The 22,174-nt window shown below is 38.7% G+C and overlaps 4 protein-coding genes and 1 pseudogene across 7 annotated transcripts; 2 read left to right on the top strand and 3 right to left on the bottom strand.

Moving 5' to 3' along the window:
- Window positions 1-1,096: 1,096 nt before the first annotated feature.
- On the top strand, window positions 1,097-2,133 carry LOC125204030 (uncharacterized). The gene is made up of 3 exons (XM_089060766.1): window positions 1,097-1,371; window positions 1,466-1,586; window positions 1,670-2,133. Exons 1-3 carry the CDS (start codon window positions 1,328-1,330, stop codon window positions 1,982-1,984), a joined length of 480 nt encoding a protein of 159 aa, XP_088916892.1. The 5' UTR covers window positions 1,097-1,327; the 3' UTR covers window positions 1,985-2,133.
- On the bottom strand, window positions 1,897-6,507 carry LOC125208112 (protein SMAX1-LIKE 4-like). Of its 3 annotated transcripts, none has more exons than XR_016132676.1 (4): window positions 6,144-6,507; window positions 5,883-6,072; window positions 4,179-5,798; window positions 1,897-4,053 (listed from the first exon to the last, which is right to left on the bottom strand). XR_016132676.1 is itself a non-coding variant. In XM_048107668.2 (3 exons), the coding sequence occupies exons 1-3, from the start codon at window positions 6,249-6,251 to the stop codon at window positions 5,709-5,711; spliced, it is 381 nt and encodes a 126-aa protein (XP_047963625.1). In that variant the 5' UTR covers window positions 6,252-6,507; the 3' UTR covers window positions 1,897-5,708. The 3 variants fall into 3 exon arrangements, 1 of the variants encoding a protein (XP_047963625.1); XR_016132675.1 differs by having other exon boundaries at window positions 5,883-6,065; XM_048107668.2 differs by having other exon boundaries at window positions 1,897-5,798; window positions 5,883-6,065.
- A 992-nt stretch (window positions 6,508-7,499) lies between these two features.
- LOC125205988 (uncharacterized) lies at window positions 7,500-10,251 on the bottom strand. 2 transcript variants are annotated; one of them, XM_048105232.2, is made up of 6 exons: window positions 9,909-10,251; window positions 9,481-9,561; window positions 9,222-9,347; window positions 9,015-9,069; window positions 8,813-8,874; window positions 7,500-8,671 (listed from the first exon to the last, which is right to left on the bottom strand). In XM_048105232.2, the coding sequence occupies exons 1-5, from the start codon at window positions 10,184-10,186 to the stop codon at window positions 8,836-8,838; spliced, it is 579 nt and encodes a 192-aa protein (XP_047961189.1). In that variant the 5' UTR covers window positions 10,187-10,251; the 3' UTR covers window positions 7,500-8,671; window positions 8,813-8,835. The 2 variants fall into 2 exon arrangements, with proteins under 2 accessions (XP_047961189.1, XP_047961190.1); XM_048105233.2 differs by having other exon boundaries at window positions 9,018-9,069.
- Window positions 10,252-16,585: 6,334 nt separating this feature from the next.
- On the top strand, window positions 16,586-18,940 carry LOC148923243 (uncharacterized). Its single transcript, XM_089060080.1, has 4 exons — window positions 16,586-17,440; window positions 17,511-17,598; window positions 17,675-18,121; window positions 18,206-18,940. Exons 1-4 carry the CDS (start codon window positions 17,223-17,225, stop codon window positions 18,938-18,940), a joined length of 1,488 nt encoding a protein of 495 aa, XP_088916206.1. The 5' UTR covers window positions 16,586-17,222.
- A 309-nt stretch (window positions 18,941-19,249) lies between these two features.
- Window positions 19,250-22,115, bottom strand: LOC125206219 (uncharacterized; annotated as a pseudogene).
- Window positions 22,116-22,174: the final 59 nt, after the last annotated feature.

The following is a 22,174-nucleotide window of genomic DNA, read 5'->3' as shown; positions in this document are numbered from 1 at the left end:
TGGGTCCTACTTTTAAAGTATTAGTTTTATAATAAAATGTGAGTAGGAATGAGTTAGTGGAATATGAGGTCCACTACCAAAAATGGTAAAAGTGAAATGGGACAAATTTTGGGGGACGAACGGAAATGGAAAACTGGGACAAATTTTCGTGGACGGAGGGAGTAATAATTAAATAAATTAAATTAATAACTAAAAGTAATAAAAATATCGTAAATTCACAATGTTCAAAATATTCAAAATGTGATTATCTAAAATATTTACATTTCATATTTATAGTATACAATTTTAAAACATGTACATAAATAAAGTAGTGATTAATCAATAATTAATAGTAAATAAAAAGGCAAAAATAATAATACATTGAGCCAATAGAAAATGGACATGTGTCATTTGCCCTCCACTTTATGTTGGGCCGGCTAATAAGACCCCAAATTGGAGGTTGGTTTGGGTTATTTAATTTTTGCTTTATTTTTATTTCTTTCTATTTTGTCTTATGTGTTTGCCCTCATCTCAAAATCACCGATGAGGGTGGTCTTATGGCCAACTGAAAGATCAAAGTTTCTGAATGTTTATTTAGGAATTTAAAAGAGAGTTTTTACAATATTCATAAATATCCATGGTCCGGTGATACGGAAAGACAGTGGGCCTGGAAAAAATAGGTTCCATGTAAATATACAAGAGGGAACACCGAACACGCGTTAGTGTATTAATTGCAGCAAGATCTGCTCATCCGTTGCCAACTGCGCTACGCCGGGCACGTGTTAGTGTATTAATAATAGTACTATAGTTAATAAGAATAGTCTGCTAGTTAAAAAAAGTGGGGTTAATTAATGGTGATGCATGAGAGATACCATACCATGTGAGTTGTGACCAACCTTAGTCAGAACTCCATTGTCGACTTCTGACCAAATTATTTCAAATTTCAAACATATAAACATTTTAAAATTGCCTGAATCTTTAATTACATATAAGTATTTCAGTTAACTAAAAGAAATGGGCTTGGTTGGAGAAATGTAATTGGTTGTGGTACAATACAATGTTAGGAGCCGAATTGCACCTTTTTTTCAAAGATTTGAAGTTGAAATTGTTGGGTACTCTTGTCAATTTGGAGGGGAAGAACTCAACTTCTTGCCTACCCAATCGAGCTAAAAGTGAAAACAGTTTCTACAAATTTAATGTTAATTAATTTAAAGCTAAAGCCATGTGTGGGTGTGGGGGCAACAAGGGAGCAGTGTGATATTAAAGTGATTGTGAGTGTCTTTAAAAGCTGTTGTTTTCTCACAAAAAAGTACAAAATTGCAAGCATTTGAATTGGAAATTTCAAGCTATGAAGATGACAGGAACAGACAATGCAGATGTGGAAAAATGCGGGTGAGTTGATTTCCTGTTTCTTTACTTTTCAGGTGTTGTTAAATTTCATGGATGATCTATAATCTTAAAAATTGGCAAAAAAATGTTATGTCAGTGAAAGTAAGGTTGAAGGAGAAGAGAGATGGAGGACAGTTGAGTGTTTAAGAGGAAGATTGCTTGCTGAGAGAATGGCTTCCAAAAATGCTAGGGAGGAGGCAGACCAATTGGGAATAAGGGTCTAATCTACTCTAACTTAATTTGCTTCAAATTGATTTTTGTTTATGTGAACTGATTTGTTTAGGTCCTTATTTTTGAATAGCTGGTGGAAATGGAAAGGCTGTTAGAGCAAGAGGAAAAGTCGAGAACCAAAGCTGAGAAGAAGCTGAAATTGGTGATGAAGAAGCTTGAAATTGTGGGTAAATACGAGGAATTGAATGAAAGATCTCAAGTTATTGAAACCTCTCCTATAAATATCAAAATTGAAGAAGTCATCAGCAGAAGTGAATGCAATGCCAAGTTGGAAAATAACATTACACTGCAGCAATATGGAAAAATGAAGTGTGCATCAGATTTAATTTGTAACTCTCAAATAAGTAAAATGCTACAAGACTCTTCATCTAACACATCAATGTAGAAGCTTGAAAGGTTGTAGAATGTGTTAGGTCTTGTGTTTTATTTAATGCTTATCTATTATGAGTAACTTATAAATAGTCTTGATGTAATGCTCCCTTCGACAAGGGAATATCTTGAATACAAATCTATTCATCTTTTATTTTTCTTTCATGGTATATAGAGCCTAGGTTCTGATCACCTTCTCTTCGCTTCCCTCCCTCCCTTTCCCTTACCTTTCTCCATTTTCTTTTTTTTATGGATACAAATACTAATTCCAGCTCCTCCACCACCTCTCCCGTTTTTGCCCTACATCATCCTCTTTCCATCAAACTCTCCGATGAAAACTATCTCATTTGGCGACAACAAATTCTGGCTACTGTTCGTGGTCATGGTCTTGAGGGATTTCTTCTTGGATCAGACATCCCACCCTCTCCCTTTCTTACTACTGATGATGATGATGCTTCAAAGCAGCCCAACCCCGCCTACCTTGCTTGGCATCGCCAAGATCAACTTTTATCTGCTTGGATTCAAGGATCGCTTTCTGAGAGCTCGATGATACTCGTTGTTGGCCTCTCCACAAGCAAAGATATATGGCAAGCTATAGAGTCTAGCTATGCGAGCCAATCAAAAGCTAAAATTATGCAATACAAATTGCAGCTTCAAACTATCAAACGGCACAATCTTCCCATGAATGATTATCTTAACAAGGTCAAGTCTTGTTGTGACATATTAAGCTCTGCTGGTTGTCATGTCTCTCCGGAAGATCATATCCTCTATCTCTTGGCTGGTCTCGGCCCGGAATATGATCCTGTGATGGTCACCATCACCTCTAGGACAGAAAGTTGGTCTGTTCCAGATGTTACTGCCCTTCTCCTCAGCTTTGAGTCCAGATTAGAAACTGCTCGTCTTTCTTCCTTCAACACTGATGGCTCTCAACCCTCGGCTAACTTTGCTCATGCTAGTTCTGGTCCTCCCAGCAGAGATGGCTCTAGAAATGTTCCCTCTTATCCTCGTCGTGGTGGTGGCCGTGGTGGTGGTCGTGGTGGCCGCAGCCGATTCTCCAACAACAAAATCATATGCCAGCTATGTCAAAAACCTGGGCATTCAGCTGATCGTTGTTGGCATAGGTTTGAACAGAACTTCTCTCCTTCTGCTCCTGCTCCACGCCCTTCTCACTCTCATCTGCACCCGTCTGCTCCTCCTACCGCAAATCTTGTCCACGCTCGTGCTCCTCCTGTAGCTCCTCCCGGCTTCCGTCCACCTTCTCCCCACCAGCAACTTCACCAAGCACCTGCCTATTCCTATTCTCCTTCAGAGATTAGCTTTGACTCAGCTTCCAACTTTTGGTATCCTGACTCTGGTGCTACACATCATGTCTCCAATGACCTCTCATCTCTAAATGTTGCCACTGAGTATCAAGGAGGTAAATCTCTACATCTTGGCAATGGAGATGCTATCAATATTGCTCATATTGGTAGCTCTTCATTTCAATCACCTCTCTTGTCTTCAAGATATTTACTCTTGAATCATCTTTTACATGTTCCTCAAATTTCGAAAAACCTTCTAAGTGTTTCTAAGTTTGCAAATGACAATAATGTCTTCTTTGAGTTTCACCCTCTCTTTTGCTTTGTTAAGGATCGAATGTCCAGGAAGGTTCTTCTCAGAGGCACCCTTGATAATGGATTATATCGCTTCTCTCTTCCCAAGCCAGAGTCTGCTCACCTCTCTTCTGACTCAAGCCATGCACCCGTTGCCTTCTCTTCAGCTCTTTCCTCTACTTCCACATCTCATGTGTCTTCTACTTTAGATCTTTGGCACAAACGTCTTGGCCACTGTGCTTATGATTTAGTTGTTAAGGCTCTAAATGGCTGTAATATCAGTTTCAATTCAATAAAATCCAGTATCCTTTGTCATCCTTGTTGTATTGCTAAGAGTCATAGGCTCCCTTACACTGCTTCTAAATCTCAATATTCAGCTCCTCTCCATCTCATACATACTGACTTATGGGGCCCCTCTCCCATCAAATCCCGAAATGGGTTCTCCTACTACATCACTTTTGTAGATCAATTTACTCGCTTCACATGGATTTATCTATTGAAAGCCAAAAATGAAGTTCAAAACATTTTCAAACACTTCAAAGTGACTGCTGAAAACCAGCTTAATCATAAAATTAAGATTGTGCAAAGTGATTGGGGTGGAGAGTATAGAGGGCTTACTTCTTTTTTTCAGGAACATGGTATCATCCACAGATTATCTTGCCCTCATACTCCCCAACAAAATGGCCTCATTGAAAGGAAGCATCGACATGTTGTTGAGATGGGTTTAGCATTACTTGCTCAAGCAGGGTTGTCTACTCAATTTTGGGATGATGCCTTCACTTCCGCAGTCTACATCATCAACAGATTACCCACACCAACACTCCTTCTTGCCTCCCCCTTTGAAAAGTTGTACAACTCCAAGCCTAACTATCATGAGCTTAAAGTCTTTGGTTGTCTATGTTATCCATTCACTCGGCCTTACAATGCCCACAAGCTTGAATACAGATCATCACCTTCAACTTTTTTGGGATATAGTAATGCTCATAAAGGATACAAAGCTCTCCTTCCCAATGGAAAAGTCATCATCTCAAGAGATATCATATTTGATGAATCGTCCTTTCCTCACCTTAATTCTCAATCCTCACAAGCTCCCCCTCTGCCAAATAATCCTTCAAGCATTCCTTCCTTGCACATTATACCTCCTTCACCACCTACTACTAATCCCACTCCTCCCATCAATCTCTCTCCCGCTAATCCACCTGTCACACATGAATCTCCATCTTCACAGCCTTCTGCTACTGTAGCAGCAACCTCTCCAACTCCTCTCACCTCTGATAAAACCGCTTCCTCCTCTCTTATTCCAAGCTCTACAGCTGCCTCTCATCCTATGATCACTAGAGCTAAGGCTGGTATTTTTAAGCCTAAAATTCTTCTTGTCACATGTCCTTTTTCCTCTCTCCCTAAATCTGCCCAAGCTGCTCTTCTAATCCCAATTTGGAAGCGAGCCATGGTTGAAGAGTGTCTGGCTCTTATTCGAAATAAAACATGGATTCTAACCATTCTTCCTCCGGGGAAGAATCTTATTGGTTGTTCTTGGATTTTCAGGTTGAAGAAACATGCTAATGGCGATATTGCTCGACATAAAGCTCGATTGGTTGCTCAAGGCTTCTCCCAAGAGCCTGGTTTTGACTTCACCGATACATTCAGCCCTGTGGTCAAGCCCACAACCATTCGCATAATCCTGTCTCTTGCTATATCTTCTGGCTGGCGAATCAAGCACTTAGACGTCAACAATGCATTCTTACATGGAGATCTTGAGGAAGAAATCTACATGCGCCAACCCCTTGGCTTTGAACAAGGAAGCCCACACCTTGTGTGCAAACTCAACAAAGCTCTCTATGGCTTGAAGCAAGCCTCCAGATCATGGTTCCTCACTGTTCAAGCTGCCTTATTATCACTTGGATTCCATCAATCTCGGGCAGACCGGTCACTGTTCTTTCGGATTCGAGGTTCTGAAACAATTTATCTTCTCATCTACAACACAAATATATTAAAACACAATGAAATAAAAATAACATCCGTAGCCTCAATCTCTAATCTTTTGCTCTTAAATTTCTAATCTTTTCTCTAACAATCGTCTTTGCCGCCTCAATCTCCTCCGTTGCATAAATTTGAAGAGCAGTAGTAACAAAAACAACCAAGTAATGGCTAGTGATGGCTATTCCTTCCCACAAGATGGCTGTGATGCAGATTCTGGCGCTGCCTATTGTACTTCCTCCTCAACTGATCCAAATCCTCCTAAATACAACACAAAAAACAAGAAACATCCCTCAATCAATAAATACATTCATCATCTCACAAAATCACAGAAAACAAACACACCTTATTAGCATGTGGCTTGAGCCAAGAAGGCAAATGCTCTGTATCCAAAAACGATATCTGATGAATTGCCTGACAACACGTCAGAACATCCTCTCCACCTTCCTCCTTCATTAACATCACTTTCCTCTCCGAAACTGGTGACGAATTCTCCGAGAATGCAACCCTCGAATCACCCCCACTCCACTGCACACTAATACATTTCCAATCCAATCAATTTTTCCTAACTCAAAACATACGATCATCGCGAAAAAATCGACAAACCTCGTAAGGTTGAGCCCGAGCCCGAGCCCGCCAGAGGGGACGGAGCGCGTCCAGCTGCGGCTGCTTCATCTGGCACTTGACATAAGTCTGATAACTCGTCGTCGCCATAACCCAAACCTTCACCAAGCTTCAACCAAGTAATGTGCGGTCTTCGAATCGAATCGAGTAGCCGACTTCGTGCCCTAGCTTCACCCCCTTCTCTCGAGCAACTCGAGCGGCGACGCTCATGGCCGCCAATCGCCGCAACTGCGCGCATCCGATCATTCTTCGTGCGTGTGTCCCGCCTCGTTAAGAAATTGCGGTATCCGCGTCGTCTTCCCGGAGCCCGTTTCTCCCGGATCTACTAGGGTTCTTCGGTCAAAGATGAACGAGAAAGAAGAAGAATCAGAAAAAAAAAAAAAAAAAAAAAAAAAAAAAAGTCTTTTTTTCAATTTACTTTTTAGAATAACAATTTATTATTTTAGAAAAAATAAAAAATTCTAAACTAAATGAAATGGGCCAAAATCAGACTTAAACATGTTGACCGTTAAATATTTGACGGATCTGTTAGTTTAGGATCAAAATGATCAAATTTTCGTACGTGCAGGACCAAAAAATCCAAAAAATAAAATTTATTACCAAAAATGTAAAATGGTTACATGTTTAAAAACAATTTTGGCCTTTAACTCTTATATCAATCATACACCATAATATCTTTATTATCCTTCTGAGTACCATCGAGGCATTTAAGGGCAATACTCAATGGTCTCAATTTTCTACAGCTAGATCTATGCATATTGATATTGAGCGCAACTGCCACCCTCTTTTTCCAAAATTAAACACGTCCTCCTTCCATTTATAGTCCTTTCTGAATTGTTTGTTTCGATATAGATGAATCATTTCTTTTTCTTTTTTTTTTTCAAAAACCATAACCTTTCCTCTCTTCATTTTGTACCCTTTTTTTTCTTTTCAACTTTATTATTCATTAATCATTACTTGACACAAATTTTCTTAAAAGAAACATCTCTACTACAGAGGGACAGGAATACTCCCTCCAAGCATGAATAAGAGTTCTATTTGGTTATAAACAAATTTTAAAAAATGTAAGGAACAACATATTAAATAAATTAGTGAAATATAAATCTCACTTATATATTAGTCTAATAATTAAATATTAGTAGAATAAGTTAATGGAATAGGGAACTACTTAGATGTGCTCAAAATGGGTACCAACCGGTATCCAAACCCAATTTTGCATATTTAGGTTGATATCTTTCTATTTCATATTTTTAGGTAAAGGACAATTCACATGTCAAAAACATCCACGACCAAACAGAAACAGATAGCAACAGCATAGATAATAAAGAACTGGCAACAGATAGCAACAGCATAGATAATAAAGAACTGGAAACATCCTTCTGCCCGATCAACCAAACTATTACAAATTTTCCAAGCATTCCATGCCAACTTGCATTGCTAATTAGGAATTTTACTACCTAGAAACAAAATAAACCTGGCTAGAGAGAGCACTGCAAGTGGATGCATTAACTAACTCCTCCATATCAAAGAAGCCTAGCTAACCTGGCTTAACCATACGCAGTCAACAACCACAGACCACCACCTCCTGACCAGAGTTTCATTATAAAAGGACAGACCAACAATTCCAAAAGCACTATATCATAGGAAAATATTTAACTACCATGCAAATCAAGAAAAAAACTACCAAAATATCAAACAAACTAGAATATTCAAAGCCAATTAGAAGAGATCTTACCAGAAATCCTCTATCAGATCAGATACTTCCTAAGAATTTCTACGAGGAAAAACTTGCACAAAATCCCCAACATATGCAATCATCTCAAAATAACTTCAAATGAAGTAATAGGGTGATAATTATGAACAGTGGTTGAGTAACTGAGCATTAACCTTATCAAAAGTTGATGATGATCTCTGCAGATAAACTATTTGAAATGTAAATCATCATTCAAGACTTTATTAGCCACGTGAATAGAAACAAGCCACAGGTTGACATATAGTAGTAAATTGCAGGCACAGTGAGTGACTTTAGGGGAGCATACTATTGGATCAAACATGTTCTAACAAAACCTAACAGAAGACTTACCCATGCACCAACCAGACCACAAATTACAGGTACAAACTGTTGAACCAATATTTGTTATCCAATTCATACAAAGGTTATCATGCATATCAATGTTAGCAGTCAATCAACAAGAAGCAAGTATGATATGACTATGAGAAAAGTGCACCAAAATTATACTAAATCTATACACATCTTCAATAAGACTCTTAAGGACCTATTTAATGCATTTAATTTTTGAAATGGTTGGCATGCCGAATAAGAAACTCTGACATAGAGGAGGTGGTTGTTGATCTGTGGCAGGCATCACCAGGAAACCCATGACCAAAGGAGTCCAAATTACATAAAACAAAAACTGCTTGTAAATCACAGACGATCTTGTAAGCGGGTGTGCATGTCTGGTTGTGTCAGCAAAAGGGCAACAGAAGGAAGTTACTCTAACCTACCCATCCTGTAAAAAAATGAATAAGAGAAAAATACATCCAATTAAAAATGCCGCAAACAATAAGTAAATGAGCATTTAGGTCATCAGAACCTTACAGAAGAAAAAAGCATAATGATTGAAAAGAGAAATTTCAGATGCATGTCTTACTATAGATTATGACCAAGTTTTTTTCAGGTTCCTCCACCAGCCTTGCCAGATATTGCTGTCTTCTGAAATGTTAAGCCCAGGAGTGAGGAAAAGAACCAACAAATTATCTCATTACCACTACAACTTTCATAATCATAAATTAAAATTATTATTTTGATAAGAAACATAAACTCATTCATATAAACACATATTTATAACTCACCACCTCAATATTCCCTTCTCCATTTGCCTTTGGACTAGCCTGAGGCTGAGAAAATCTGCATAGTTGCAAAGCCATCACATTATATAAATTCAAAATTTTGACGCTTACAAGATTTTATAATGATTAGCAATTTTTTCAATTGGAGCACATTCTAAATGTCTCCTTCACCCACATTATAATATGGAAAAGAGGTGAACTATGCTATACCTGAGTGCTCTTGCTTTCTTTTTTTCTTCCTCTGCTGAATCAGTAACAGGAGTTGATCCAAACCTAGCTTGTCTAGCTTTTTTCTTAGCTTCCTCATCGGCCAATACAGATGTCGGAATCCCAAACCTAATGAACAATTAAGATTGTGTGACATATATTAATCCAAGTTCCAAGAGGATAAAAACTCGCATAACAACCCAGCAGCAGCAGCAACACAACAACAACAAGAAGAAAACCCACATAAGCAAAAGGAACAAACCTCTCTGCTCTAGCTTTCCTTTTTAGATCTTCTGATTGCTTTGATGAATCCAATCCATCGGCAGCAGCAGCTTTACCAAACCTGTTTAAAAGCAGGAACTTAGAGAAACTGATTCACAACTATAATTTGCGAGATAAACAGCAACATTATTATTATACTTGTAAAACAGAAGAGTAAGCAAGGCTATTCAAAGCAAACTTCAGGTTCAAGTTCAAAGAATAGCCAACCGAGTTAAAAGACAAAACTGAGGTTCTACAAATTTATGCTAAACCATTTTGGAGGCAATCCATAAATGATAATTAGATCGCATCCGCCAATTTCTCGAATCCCCATCTCAAAACAAGAAACACAAAAAAAATCCCCAAATGTCGAGCCATAAACCCTACCCTAACCACAACATACATGTCTGGAGCTACAACAATATATACCTCTCGGCACGAGAATTGCGCTTCTCCTCTTCAGAGAGAGTTACCGGCATCCCGAACCGCTCCGCACGCTTCATCTTCTTCTGGATATCGGTGGCCGCAGCGCATCCATCTACGTCGCTGGTGTTGAGAGGCGCCGCATCGGGAGTTCCCTTGGTTTCGTCGGTGGAAAGTTGTGGGAGTTGGTGAGTGGATGAGGCGTCTTCAACGGGGGATGGCGCTACATTGAGATCCGTGGTTGTGTTAGGGTTTTCGAGTTTAGGTGGTGCCGTGGTCGCCATTGGGTGAGAGAAAAATGTAGAAGTTGAAGAAAGAGGACTGAATTTCCAAACTATATTAGTTACTCACTAAGAGCACTCCCAATGGAGTTCCCTAAAAACTCCCTTATTTCTCCCTAACTCCTGCCACATCAGCGCCACATCAGCACCAAAATTTATCCCCAGTTTTTAGCCAAGTGCTACATTGGTTTCTCCCTTATTTCTCCCTTATTTCTCCCTAACTCAACATTTCATTTTTACATCATTATTTTTTATATTATTTAATTTTCCCTACAAATGTATTTAATAAATAGACTAATAATGAACAATTCATCGTTGTATTAATCATTGGAAAATATAATACAACGAGAAAAAAAAAACTACAAATAAAAAACGCAAATAAACAAAGATTTAAAAAAAAAAAATCTAAGACGGAGGGGCCGGAGGGGCGTCGGGATCGAGCCCCAGCGTACTCTGCAGGTGTTGGATGCATTTCCAGAGGGCCGCCTTTTCTTCAGGGGTCCCGCCGCCGGTGAAGTACAGCGTGTACATCTGGGTCAGATTGGCGACATTGCTCGAATAAGTGGCTTTTTCTAAGTCGATGACGGATTCCGACGCGACTTCCGACGTTGCGCCCTTCCCCTTCCGCCTCCCCTTCGCCTTCTTCACTCCCTCCGGGCGCTCGTGCGGACCATCCCCACTCAAGTCGATGTGGGCCGCGCTCCCCTCGCTCTCCGAAACGCTAAGTCGCGAGCGCACCGATTTCCCGTGCAGCGCGTCGTGCATTCCCGTCCGGAATTTGGGGAGATCCTTCAGCTTATCGTAGATGTTCCAATACTTGAAGCCCTTCGTCGACAAGTACTGGCTACTATACATCCGGATGGCCTCATCTCGGACCATGTGCTCGTTCTGGCCACTCGTCATGTGAGTCATCAAGTTAGAATAAATACCGTTGAAGTGCCCGCAGTCCCTCATGAGGCGCTCCCAATGCCGACGGATCGCCTCGCTGCCATGGTCCTTCATTGAGGCAGTCTTGTGGCTCCTGTACTTCGCGGCAATCCGCTCCCAGAATATGATCTCAGTCTGGTAGTTGCTGCGCTCCGCGTCCTGTGACGTGTCCGCCCAGCAGTCGGCTATCAGCTCGGACTCTTGCAGAGTGTAAGTAGTCCTTACCCGCTTCGGCCTCTCATCGGAACCCGTATCAGTCGCAGCCGACGACGCCGGCGCCTTCCCCCTCCCGCTCCTAGAAGGCGGCTCGGTGGGCGTTTCTTCCACCTCGAAGTCCTCCGCGCTCAGTGTCGCGGCCTGAGATTCTTGGTCGCCTGGGGTTGATCCGGGGGTGTCGAACTGGGGCCGATACACATCGTCGGCTGGAAAGGGCATTCTGCCGGCAGAGTTGAAGTACGGAGAAAGTCTCCGCGCCGGAGGAGTCTGCAAAGGAGACGGACCCCCGTATGGAAGTTGGCCGGGAGGAGAACCCATCGCCAACAACGACTGCATCCACTGCTCGTTTGCTTCATCCGTGTTGGGAATTTGTGAACTCGACTCTTTCCCCTTACCCTTATCCTTACCCGATCGGGAACTTTTCTTCCAAAAGCTCATAATTTTGATGAAAATTGAAGATTGGGAGAAGAGATTGAAAATGGAGAGAATGAAGATTGTGGGTGATGAATGGAGGAAGTGGAGGAAATATTTATAGGGGTGGAATGTAAAATAGCCGTTGGGTTCAAAAAAAAAAAAAAAAAATTTTAATTATCGCCGATTATCGCCGAGCGTCGCCACAGTGGCCGGCGATCGCTCGGCGATAATCCGGCGTTAGAACGCCACTCGGCGAAGCAACGGCAACATTATCGCCGAATTATCGCCGACTTCGCCACAATGGCCGGCGATAATTCGGCGATAACCGGCGATTTATCGCCGAGAATTCGCCACCTCCATTGGGAATGCTCTAAGGTAATGGCCCAAATAGGGTTCACCCACATTTATGTTTGTTGTTTGAGACGTCCGCTCCATCAGTTTTTTTCTTTTCTTTTTTTTCAGTTTTTACGGTTCCCATTATGGCAGCTTCAAGTTTTCTTTACTTTTTTTAAAATTTATACTCCGTTCCTAAAAATAAAAGGACTATGAATTTTAATGCAAAAATATTAAAGTAAGAAAAATAAATAGAAAAGTGTGTTAGTGAAAAATGGGGGTCTTATCTCATTAGAGAAAAAAATTTCTAAAGAAAAAAGTTTCTATATTTTGGGAATAGACTAAAAAGGAAAGAATGTCTTGCAAACTTGCAAAAGGTTGAAACCCCGACCCCAAGAGCCCCCCACATCCCGGCTAATGTGAGGGTGTTCAATCAAGGTACGCAGTGACCCGCTAAGGGGAGGGCCGTAACTCACTGTCAGTGCCTCACACTTCAGCCTGAGAGGTGTTGCAACTACACGACAGTAATGAAAATTGATCATTGACCATTCTTGCAAATCTGCTACTTCCGGAACTAACTGCGCTGTCCCTCAGAACATTTAGTAAGTACTACATGTTATTAGGGGGACTAAGGGAGTACGTAATTATTCAAACAAGACAATGCGTAATTTAAATTGAAAGTAAGGTAATGAAGGTGAAAAAAATCAATTTTATTGAATTAGAGTGTAACGGTAATAACGTTCATGTACAAATTACGACGTACTAGCACAAATCTAAAAACACAGCATGGTAGAAAATGCGTCTCTCTCTCACTTAATTTAATGAAATGGACTTGAGGGGATTTTCACTTAAAAAGAATTTTAAAAAAATGAAAAAGTAGTGCAAACAATTTTAAATCGAAGTTAAATGACCAGATATGATATTCTTAGATGTTACGAACCAAAATTGATACTCCATCCGTTCTAATAAATAAGAAATGTTTGCTTTTCGGTACGAAATTTTATGTATTATTGTTTTGTGAGATAGAAAAGAGAGTAAAATAAGAGAGGAAAAAATAAAGAAAAATTTATTGTTATTTTAGGAAACGTTTCATTTTTAAAAGAACAATCCGAAAAGAAAAACATTTCAATTTTAATAGGAAAGAGCGAGTATATTGTTAAAGTTTAGAAACTAAAAAAAATGTCCCCTGTTTTTTCTTTTTTTTTCTTTTTTAAAATCTCAATAATATCAAAACAATGTTGTTTTGATTGCACGTAAGTTTCAATTCAACACATCTCTTTCAATTCTTCCAGGAAAATAGTAGTTCTAGTTTGAATCAGAAGTTCATAGGATTATATATGAAAAAAAGGCTGAAAGTTCATATATTACAAATAAATAATAGTACATCTTAAAAATAATACTATCAACGTTTGAAACTGCTAATCTGAAGACAGACATCATTGATTGTTTCTTACGCGATTATAAAAAGAAGTTAAAAATAATCTCTCACTATTTCTTACGTGATACTAATAAACAAGAAACAAAACATCATTTTCTACTACTAATCTGATTTTTTAATAGTTATAATATCACGTAATCATGAAATACTAATATGAATTTTTTACTACTAATCTAAAATTATAGTTTGGGAGGTTGGTAAAATTATCCTGAGTTAAATTATCATTAGTATAAATTATCTTATTAAATGTGACTAATAATTTATTCTACACGTTTGGTAGTCTATAAGATATATCTATTTTACTTTTTAGGTTGTTTGATAGAATTTTCTAAATAATAGATTTAAATAGATAATATTATCTTTTTAATTAACTTTCATAATAAATAGAGTTACTTTCAAAATTAAGAAAAAGGCGTGTAGCCTCCATTTCCGTTATGCAACCTCCTTCTCCATTACACCACTCTCTCAATTTTCAAGTCTCCACTACTCATTCCATTACTTCACTTCTCAAGTGATTTTAATCCCCCTCTCTCCACGTTTAGAATTAAAATCGGTAGTTATCTCATAGATTCAGTTTTTTTTGAACGATGGAACGGAGTAGAGAAATAAAAAAAAACAATATTTGTATAAAAAAAGGTTAATATGAGGGCATTTGTGTAAAAACATAGATTTATCTGGTTGTAAAATTGATGCAGATAAATAATTAGACCATGAAGACCAGATAGTTTATTTATCTATAATATGAGAGTTTATTATATCGGGTCCGTCCTTAATCATAGGCTTTAGAAATAGATAATCTATGCTACCAAGTGACTACCAAGTGATCAACAATATAGGTTAAAATAATCTAATCTACAGTTATGATGAAATCAAAACTTAAATATGTATCTATACATATATAAAAGGCGAGTTTTGGCCTTTTCTTGAAATATTTATCTGTTTTGTCCTTATTCTGAAATATTTATAAGTTATGGACCAATTTGAATATTTTAAGTAACTCATGAATATTTATTTAGATATTTTAATGAGCATTTGACTAATTCTTAAAGCACTACAATGACTCATTGGTGGTTACAAATATTTAAATAGAATAATGAGCATTTAACAAATTTTGTAACATATATTGTCTTGATTTTAAAATTATGATGTTTTAATTCCATGATCTCTCATTTACTAATTTTGTACCTATAAAAGGCATAGAATTATGGATGAAATACAATATACACACTAACAAAACATTCTTCATTCTCTCTCAAGCTCTCAACATTTTATTACACATTTTAGGAACATTGTTTTGCTCGATTTTGGAGCCCTGTCAAGTTTATAGGTGCCTAGCAGGTTTGAGATGTTATATACGTTAGGAGGAAGTCGTTTTTATCTCTGGGGAAAATATGTCAATCCGAGAGCACTAACCGTGATGTAATTTGTCTTGCGGAAAGATGGTTTTTCTTGACTAATTTTCATTGTAATTTCCATTTCATTTATTGTTGTTTTTTTCCTTTGATTACAAAAGTTAGAGTACCGCGTGTATATGGTTCCAGAATTTTATCTCAATATTTCTTACAGTTCTTAGAGAGAGAAGAATTGTAACATCCTTAACTCAAACATACATAGTATTTATCTTCATCTTTACACAATTTATTATTTTTAGTAGAGAAATATGAAGGATTGTTTTAAACATATTTTTCAAAAATGTCAACACTTAATGTAGTCTCTTTATCATTGTCCAAATAATTGTGTTTGTCTCAATTCAATTTTAAATATGTTTAAGTTAATGTCTTTAGGTGTAAAATGAATTGAGGAGTATATATTTATTGAATTTTTATTACATAGTAGTATATTTTTCTATTTTAAATCGTATATAATTATATTGTTTCTTATTTTAATTAATCGATTAACAATTTAAAATTGTATGACAAAAAAATATTCCGTCGTGCATCGCACGTGGGTTAAGACTAGTTCTTATAAAATCAATGATGAGATTATGTCACGAAATAACCTCAAGAAGAATCAAAGATTTTCAAATTTTCATGCATTTTAATTAAGTTTGAAACTTATTTTATTAATTTAGCAATAAACATCACCATATATAGTTAAATTATGGCCGCCTCATACTTTCAAAAATTAAATTATAAATTATGAAATTTGCAATATTCAGAACTATTACACGTGTTTTGTTTTTGTTGAAATACGCAATGATCTAACAACTAATTCTAAACATACTAACTAATTAACCATCTCAAACTAAGGCTAAATCTTAGTCATTAGATTAGAAGATTTTGTAGTTAAAATAAGGGGTATTTCTTTTTTCCTTCTAGAGCAAAACTTAGATTCCACATTTGTACTGCATTTTTTTTAAAATTCGACTTTGGGAGAGACGCATTAAGGTCATGCGTCTCCTTTTAATGAAACGCACGAGCGTCATGCGTCTTAGGGTAAGACGCATAACCGTCATGCGTCTTTGAATTTTTATTTTTTTTTTTATTAGAAGACGCATAAGCGTCATGCGTCTTAGGGTAAGACGCATAACCGTCATGCGTCTCTTGGTCGAATTAAACAGACGAGAGCTGAAGCAGAAGCTTCATTCTGCGCAACAGAGGAAGAGAAAAAGCGATTTTCCGGCGAATCTCGGCGATTTCCAACATATTACGGTAAGTTTTCTTCAATCTTTCAATATTTATCCCTTAATTCGGTGTTTATTGCATATTTTTGTGTAGATTTCTCCCAATTTTGTAAATTAGGGTTTATTGCAAATTGTTCAATTTTGACCGATGTTTTGTTGTTTTGTTAGTTATAATGGATTTTATTGGTGAAATTCATTGTATAGTATAGTTTTTGATATGTTTGAGATACGGATATTGTGATTTTTGGTTGTGATTTTGCTTGTTTTGCTCTGTTACATTCTTGAACTTGTTTGTTTAGGACCTAATTTGGTTCGGGAGTTTCTAGAACTTTAGTACTAACTTTCAGATATATTACTGGAAAGTGTAGAATATTAGGCAACTAAATTCTTTCTTTTCCACAATTAATTAATTAACATATTTTGTTGTTTTGTGAATATGTCATTAGATTAGATGGCAACTTCAAGTTCTAGCGGACCGTTATTATATGGACCCGAAGATCCGTCAGTGTTATTTCTTCAGAGAAAACACATTTCAAATAAACTATTGAATGATGGCACAACACATGTTTTCAAAGTTCGACGAACAGAAAGTAAGACTTGGGAGGTGGATATTCATGACAATGTGATGTATTGGCTCGAGAGATTTGGTTTCAAAGGCGTGATGGATTGTGGGAAGTCGATGAAGGTCGACAATGAGCTTATCACGGCTTTGATTGAGCGTTGGAGGCCGGAAACGCACACTTTCCATCTACCGATTGGAGAGGCGACGGTGACTTTAGAAGATATGCAAGCCATTTGGGGCTTGAGAGCGGACGGTCACGTTTTCACATGTCGTGACTATCATGTCGGATATCCCAATTGGCCTAGCAAGTGCCAAGCTTTGTTGGGATGGTTACCAGATGCAGGGTCAGAGACAAAGCAAGGCGGTTTGCTGATGACTGCTCTGATCAGTCAAACGAGGATACCTTTGGATGATGACCTACCTACATATGTATATATCCAAAGGGCACGTATCCATGCCCTAATATTGTTAGGAGGACTCATTCTACTAGACACCACGGGGTGTAAGGTTCCTTATATGTGGCTGAATGCATTGGAGGATCCGGACGAAGTGCAGAATATTAGTTGGGGTAGTGCGGCTTTGTCGTACCTTTATCATTATCTGTGTGGAGCTTCTGTGGATCAGAGGAAAGTTGGGTGGGCCTATGGTGCTTCTGCAGCTATGGGCGTGGGAAAGAATGCCCACATTGAGGCCGTCGTTCATAGGAGCGCTCGTGCACGAGCCATATACGCCATGTGGCGCTAGGTACGTATTTAAACATTAATTTGTTTATGTATCTTGGGACAACGACTTTTTACATCAATTTTATTTATAGGTGGAAAGGAACTACGCACATAGGAAATGCTCCTAGATTTTCGGTTGAGCATTACCGTGATCAAATATCTTTGATTAAACCTGGGCAGGTGACTGTCTTTTTTTTTACTTAATTTATAAATATATTATGAAATTAATTTGGTTTTTACATTGTTGGTTTTGTAGTTTCTGTGGACTCCATATGCAAATTGCATGCTGCCTGACTACTGTAGGGATGTGACTGGATGCTCCCATTGTGACACTTATTTGGTATGTTGGGCATATGTCGAGGCGCATGAGGCTGGACGAGTGCGTAGACAATTTAATCAGTACCAGGAGATTCCTCAGTCCGTGGATAAGATGCTCAAAGAAGCTGATCATTTGGAAAAAAATAATCGGCGTGGTAAGAAAGGAACTAATTGGGAAGAAGCGCGTCAGTTCTTTATTGGGGAATGGGACATGAGATATGAAAGGTTCGAGGCAACCTTAGGTGGCGCAACGATGTACAATAACATTCCACTGAGTCCAGGATACATGGCGTGGTATAACAGGACTACGGTGACGTACCTAACTCAAGTTGGGGTACAGTCCACTGTTGGGATGAACGAGACAGCTTCTGACATAAGATTATTTGTAAGTTTGTTATATTAAACTATATGCTTTCATGTGTTATAGTTTGTTTCGTATTGATATTTGTATGATTTTTTTTTTATATAGGTTGATGGTTTTCAGCAAGTCTGGCATTTGACTACTGATCAAGAGATAGACCCAAGAGTGCGACAAATTCGAGAAATTGTTAGGCGTACCCTTCAGTCTACGAACCACGCCGATGTGATGGAGTACCCGGCTTCCCAACGCCAAGATGTGGTCATCCCTGACAGACGAAGGACTATACCACATCCACATCCTGGGGTGAGGGGTGTTCGAGTTGGTGGACACGGTAACACGCGACAGATTAGGATGTCGCAGCCGCATCCTGATTATGTGCAACCAGCGCCTATGAATCCCGAGTATGACCCACCTCAGTGGTCTTTCTATCCAAGCCAGGAGTCTCAATCGCAGTGGAGTCGTCCCCTCATTTCCCCAAGCCAACCTGAGCCTGATTGGAGTAATCGCCCCTATTCACAAAGCCAAGATGAGCCGCAATGGAGTGGAGCCAGAGCATCAGTCGATTCATACTTCAACAATTATCAGTTTGTGGCTCCTCAACGAGTTGAAGAAGATGATGATGAAGGAGAAGAAGAAAATGAAGTGGAAGAAGAAAATGATGAAAGCGAAGAGGAAAATGAGGAAGCAGAGGTTCAGAACACCCATGTACAACCTCGCCCATTTGCGGAGGGTTCATCACGCACCGGGGTTGGGAAGTACGTGAGCAAAGTGATGAAGAGATTTTCAACTAGGAAGAATAAGGGGATTGAACCGTCGAAATACACTCCATCGACGTATAAGTAGCTCATTGTGGAATGATGTACTGTCATGTATGTTTTGTTTGCTTGAACTTGTTTTCATTATATATTGATGTTTTGGTACTTGATTAACAGGTTTATGGTGTCATAATTTAAGATAAATTCTTGCCAAATTTTTTTAAAAAATCCACAACTTTCATGTAAAAACCATTATACAATTACCTTTAATTTAAATTCTCATATTGAAGGCTCAAAGCTCAATTACTCAACCAATCCATCACAAAATGAGAAAATCATTACATAAAAAAGGTCCACCAAGATAAAGGTACTCAACCAATCCATCACAAAATGAGAAAATCATTACATAAAAAAGGTCTACCAAGATAAAGGTACTCAACCAATCCATCACAAAATGAGAAAATCATTACATAAAAAAGGTCCACCAAGATAAAGGTAACAACTTGCTTTTCATCCAACCGCAGTAGAAACACAGTCTTCACCAACAAGTCCTGTTACAACAGAAAGAGTATGATTTACCATAACAAGATCCAACATGCGCTAGTAAATTAAATTAAGGAAAACTAAAATTTAGAATAAAAAGTACCTGCGCAACAAATGTCAACAACTCCTACATAACACGACCGACTGTGCAATTTCTTCGGTCATGCCCCTCTACGCCGCAATTCCTACACTTGCGGGGAGCTCTCGGTTCATCATCCTCGCGGACATCCATTTGATTAGAAATCCTCTTTCTTCTGCCTGGTCCGCGCTTTCGAGGAAGCAACTGCTCAGGGGTGATACACAATTTCCATCAGGGTTTAGCCCAATAGTCTTCGTGTCTTGGTGCTCCAAATGGGCCACCAGAGTACTGTGCTTCCCATGTGGCTTTGTGGTTGTGTTTATCAATGAGTTCAAACATAGCGTTACCTCTATCTCTAGCCACAGTGCAAGCATGTGAACAAGGAACTCTCCACATCTGCCACTTCCCACAAGTGCAATTTGAATCGAAAAACTTGACCTCTTGTTTGTTGTTTCCCTTTGCCTGTCCATCTTCCATTCGTGGACGACTTAGAATTTGGTAATAGCCTTGTTCTCGGTCAAGTACAGAACGATAATGTTTTTGCCCTCTCGCATCATTCGCAGCAAGTTTATCCCTCGCCCACGGGGTTAACCGACCTTTGGTGTGTTGTATTTATGTTTTTCTATCTGCCCACCATTGCACTGTTCTCCAAAATGTAATGTCAGATCAACTAAAGCTCTAATCGGCAACTCTCTAACACCTTTCAACACTCTGTTGTAGCTCTCTGACATGTTTGTTGAGGTCACTCCCCATCTCAGTTCATCATCGTAACAAAGAGACCAATTTTCTTTTTTGGCTTTGTTGAGCTCTTGTATCGCAATAATACTTTCCTCCCGTAGTGCACGTTGCCTTCGGATGTATTTACGTACTTGAGTTGTGATACTCAATCCCCATATCTTGCCTTTCACATTAATGCCCTTACATTTCGCCATGATATTTTTCCTCAAATGGACCAAACACCATTTGTGGTGACATATCGGCGGCTTTTTCCATTCATCAGAACGCATAGCCTTAATGATTCCTTTATGCCTATCCGATATGATGCACACCTCCCTTTGGTATTTCACCACATGAATTCTTACATGATCCAAAAACCACTGCCAACTATCGCCAGTTTCTTCATCAACAACAGCATATGCAATCGGCAGAGTCTTCTTGTTAGCATCAACACCACAAGCAACAAGCAACTTACCTTTAAATCTTCCTCGAAGGTGAGTCCCGTCTATTGTTAAAACTGACTGACACTCTTAGAAAGCATGTATAGCAGGCCCAAGAGCCCAGAAAACATAATAGAAGACTTTATTACATCCATGGCTCAACAACTCATTGTGCTTCCACTCAACAATTGTGCCTGGATTCCTTGACTGCAGTTCAAGCACGTAGCTTGGCAACTGTATAAATGACTCCTCCCACCCACCAAATACAATCTCTATAGCCCTTCTCCGCGCATACCATGCCTTCTTATAACTGATTACCACATGAAATTTGTCATGAACAAAATTTCTTACGGTTGCGGCTTTGTACTCAGCATTTTTTAGCAATTGATGCCGAATACACAAAGCAATCATTGATGATGAAAAGTTAGCATGTCCTCTATCATTACGATGACCTTCACAACTATGGCGTTCCACCCACTTCCTAATTTCCCACATATCATCATGGGCCCGTTGTGTCACAAAAACTTCCCAAGAACATTCATTCGCTTTTTCAGCGTCGGTCTCGCTGATAATATCTATCCCATCTTCAGTCCTCCCCGCTGGATATTTGCATTTAGCATGCCACCTTCTTAATTTGCTCTCCACCACTCTAAATTGTCGATGTTGCCTCAAACTCCACATAGTGATAACAGTCTTCACATGCAACTTGCTATCAAATTTTGTTCCAGCATTAATCCGATACGGATGTTCCTCATCCCAGTACATAGTGATGTGTTCATCACCAACATCAGGTACTCCAAAAGTACCACTCGGTAATTTGCGAAAATATTTCAACCCACTGTGAATGTATTCTGGAAGTGGTTGTTCACCTTGCACGATGGGTTTATATATTACCTCCTCATCACTGGAAATATCAGCTTGAGAATCATCACTTAAAATAGTGTCAGATGATGACGACGACAATGGTGGATCACGGTCTCTTCGTACAACATCAACATCAACATTATCCTGAACATTCACTTGATTATTCATTCCAACATCAGTAGCATCAGCAACATCTGCTTGCTCATTCATACCACAATCAAAGCTCATATATTCAACCCTCGTAGATGATCCAACACCGTAATCAACAATTGGTGGGATTTCAACATTTCTTAAAGACGAAACTCAAGAAATAATTCAATATGACGAGTAGAATTTTGAGCCTCATTGAACATAAACATCACACTGTCATCACTGTCAACCCCAGTACATATGTAACTCATACCGGTACCATAGAGACAATGCCTCCATGATATTTCAATGGAATGTTGATTCATATCTATTCTTATCTTAGCACATATCATTGCAACTAATTCAGAGAATGAGACACATGAATTCAATACGATAGAGCCTCTCGCACGAGGTGGATCATAACCAATACCCACTTGAGGAATTTGAACTATTCTACCACCTCAATACAAACTCACAAATACTGGCATCATTTCTGCATAAAAAAATATACAACATAATAACAATTAGAGACAATTTTTTTCCATAAACC

The sequence above is a fragment of the Salvia hispanica genome, chromosome 6 (assembly GCF_029641045.1).
Source record: "Salvia hispanica isolate PSC_SH4W2 chromosome 6, Shi_PSC_v1, whole genome shotgun sequence".
NCBI classification, from domain to species: domain Eukaryota; kingdom Viridiplantae; phylum Streptophyta; class Magnoliopsida; order Lamiales; family Lamiaceae; genus Salvia; species Salvia hispanica.
Note: the sequence above shows the minus strand (reverse complement) of the source record. Positions and strands in the feature narration are given on the sequence as shown.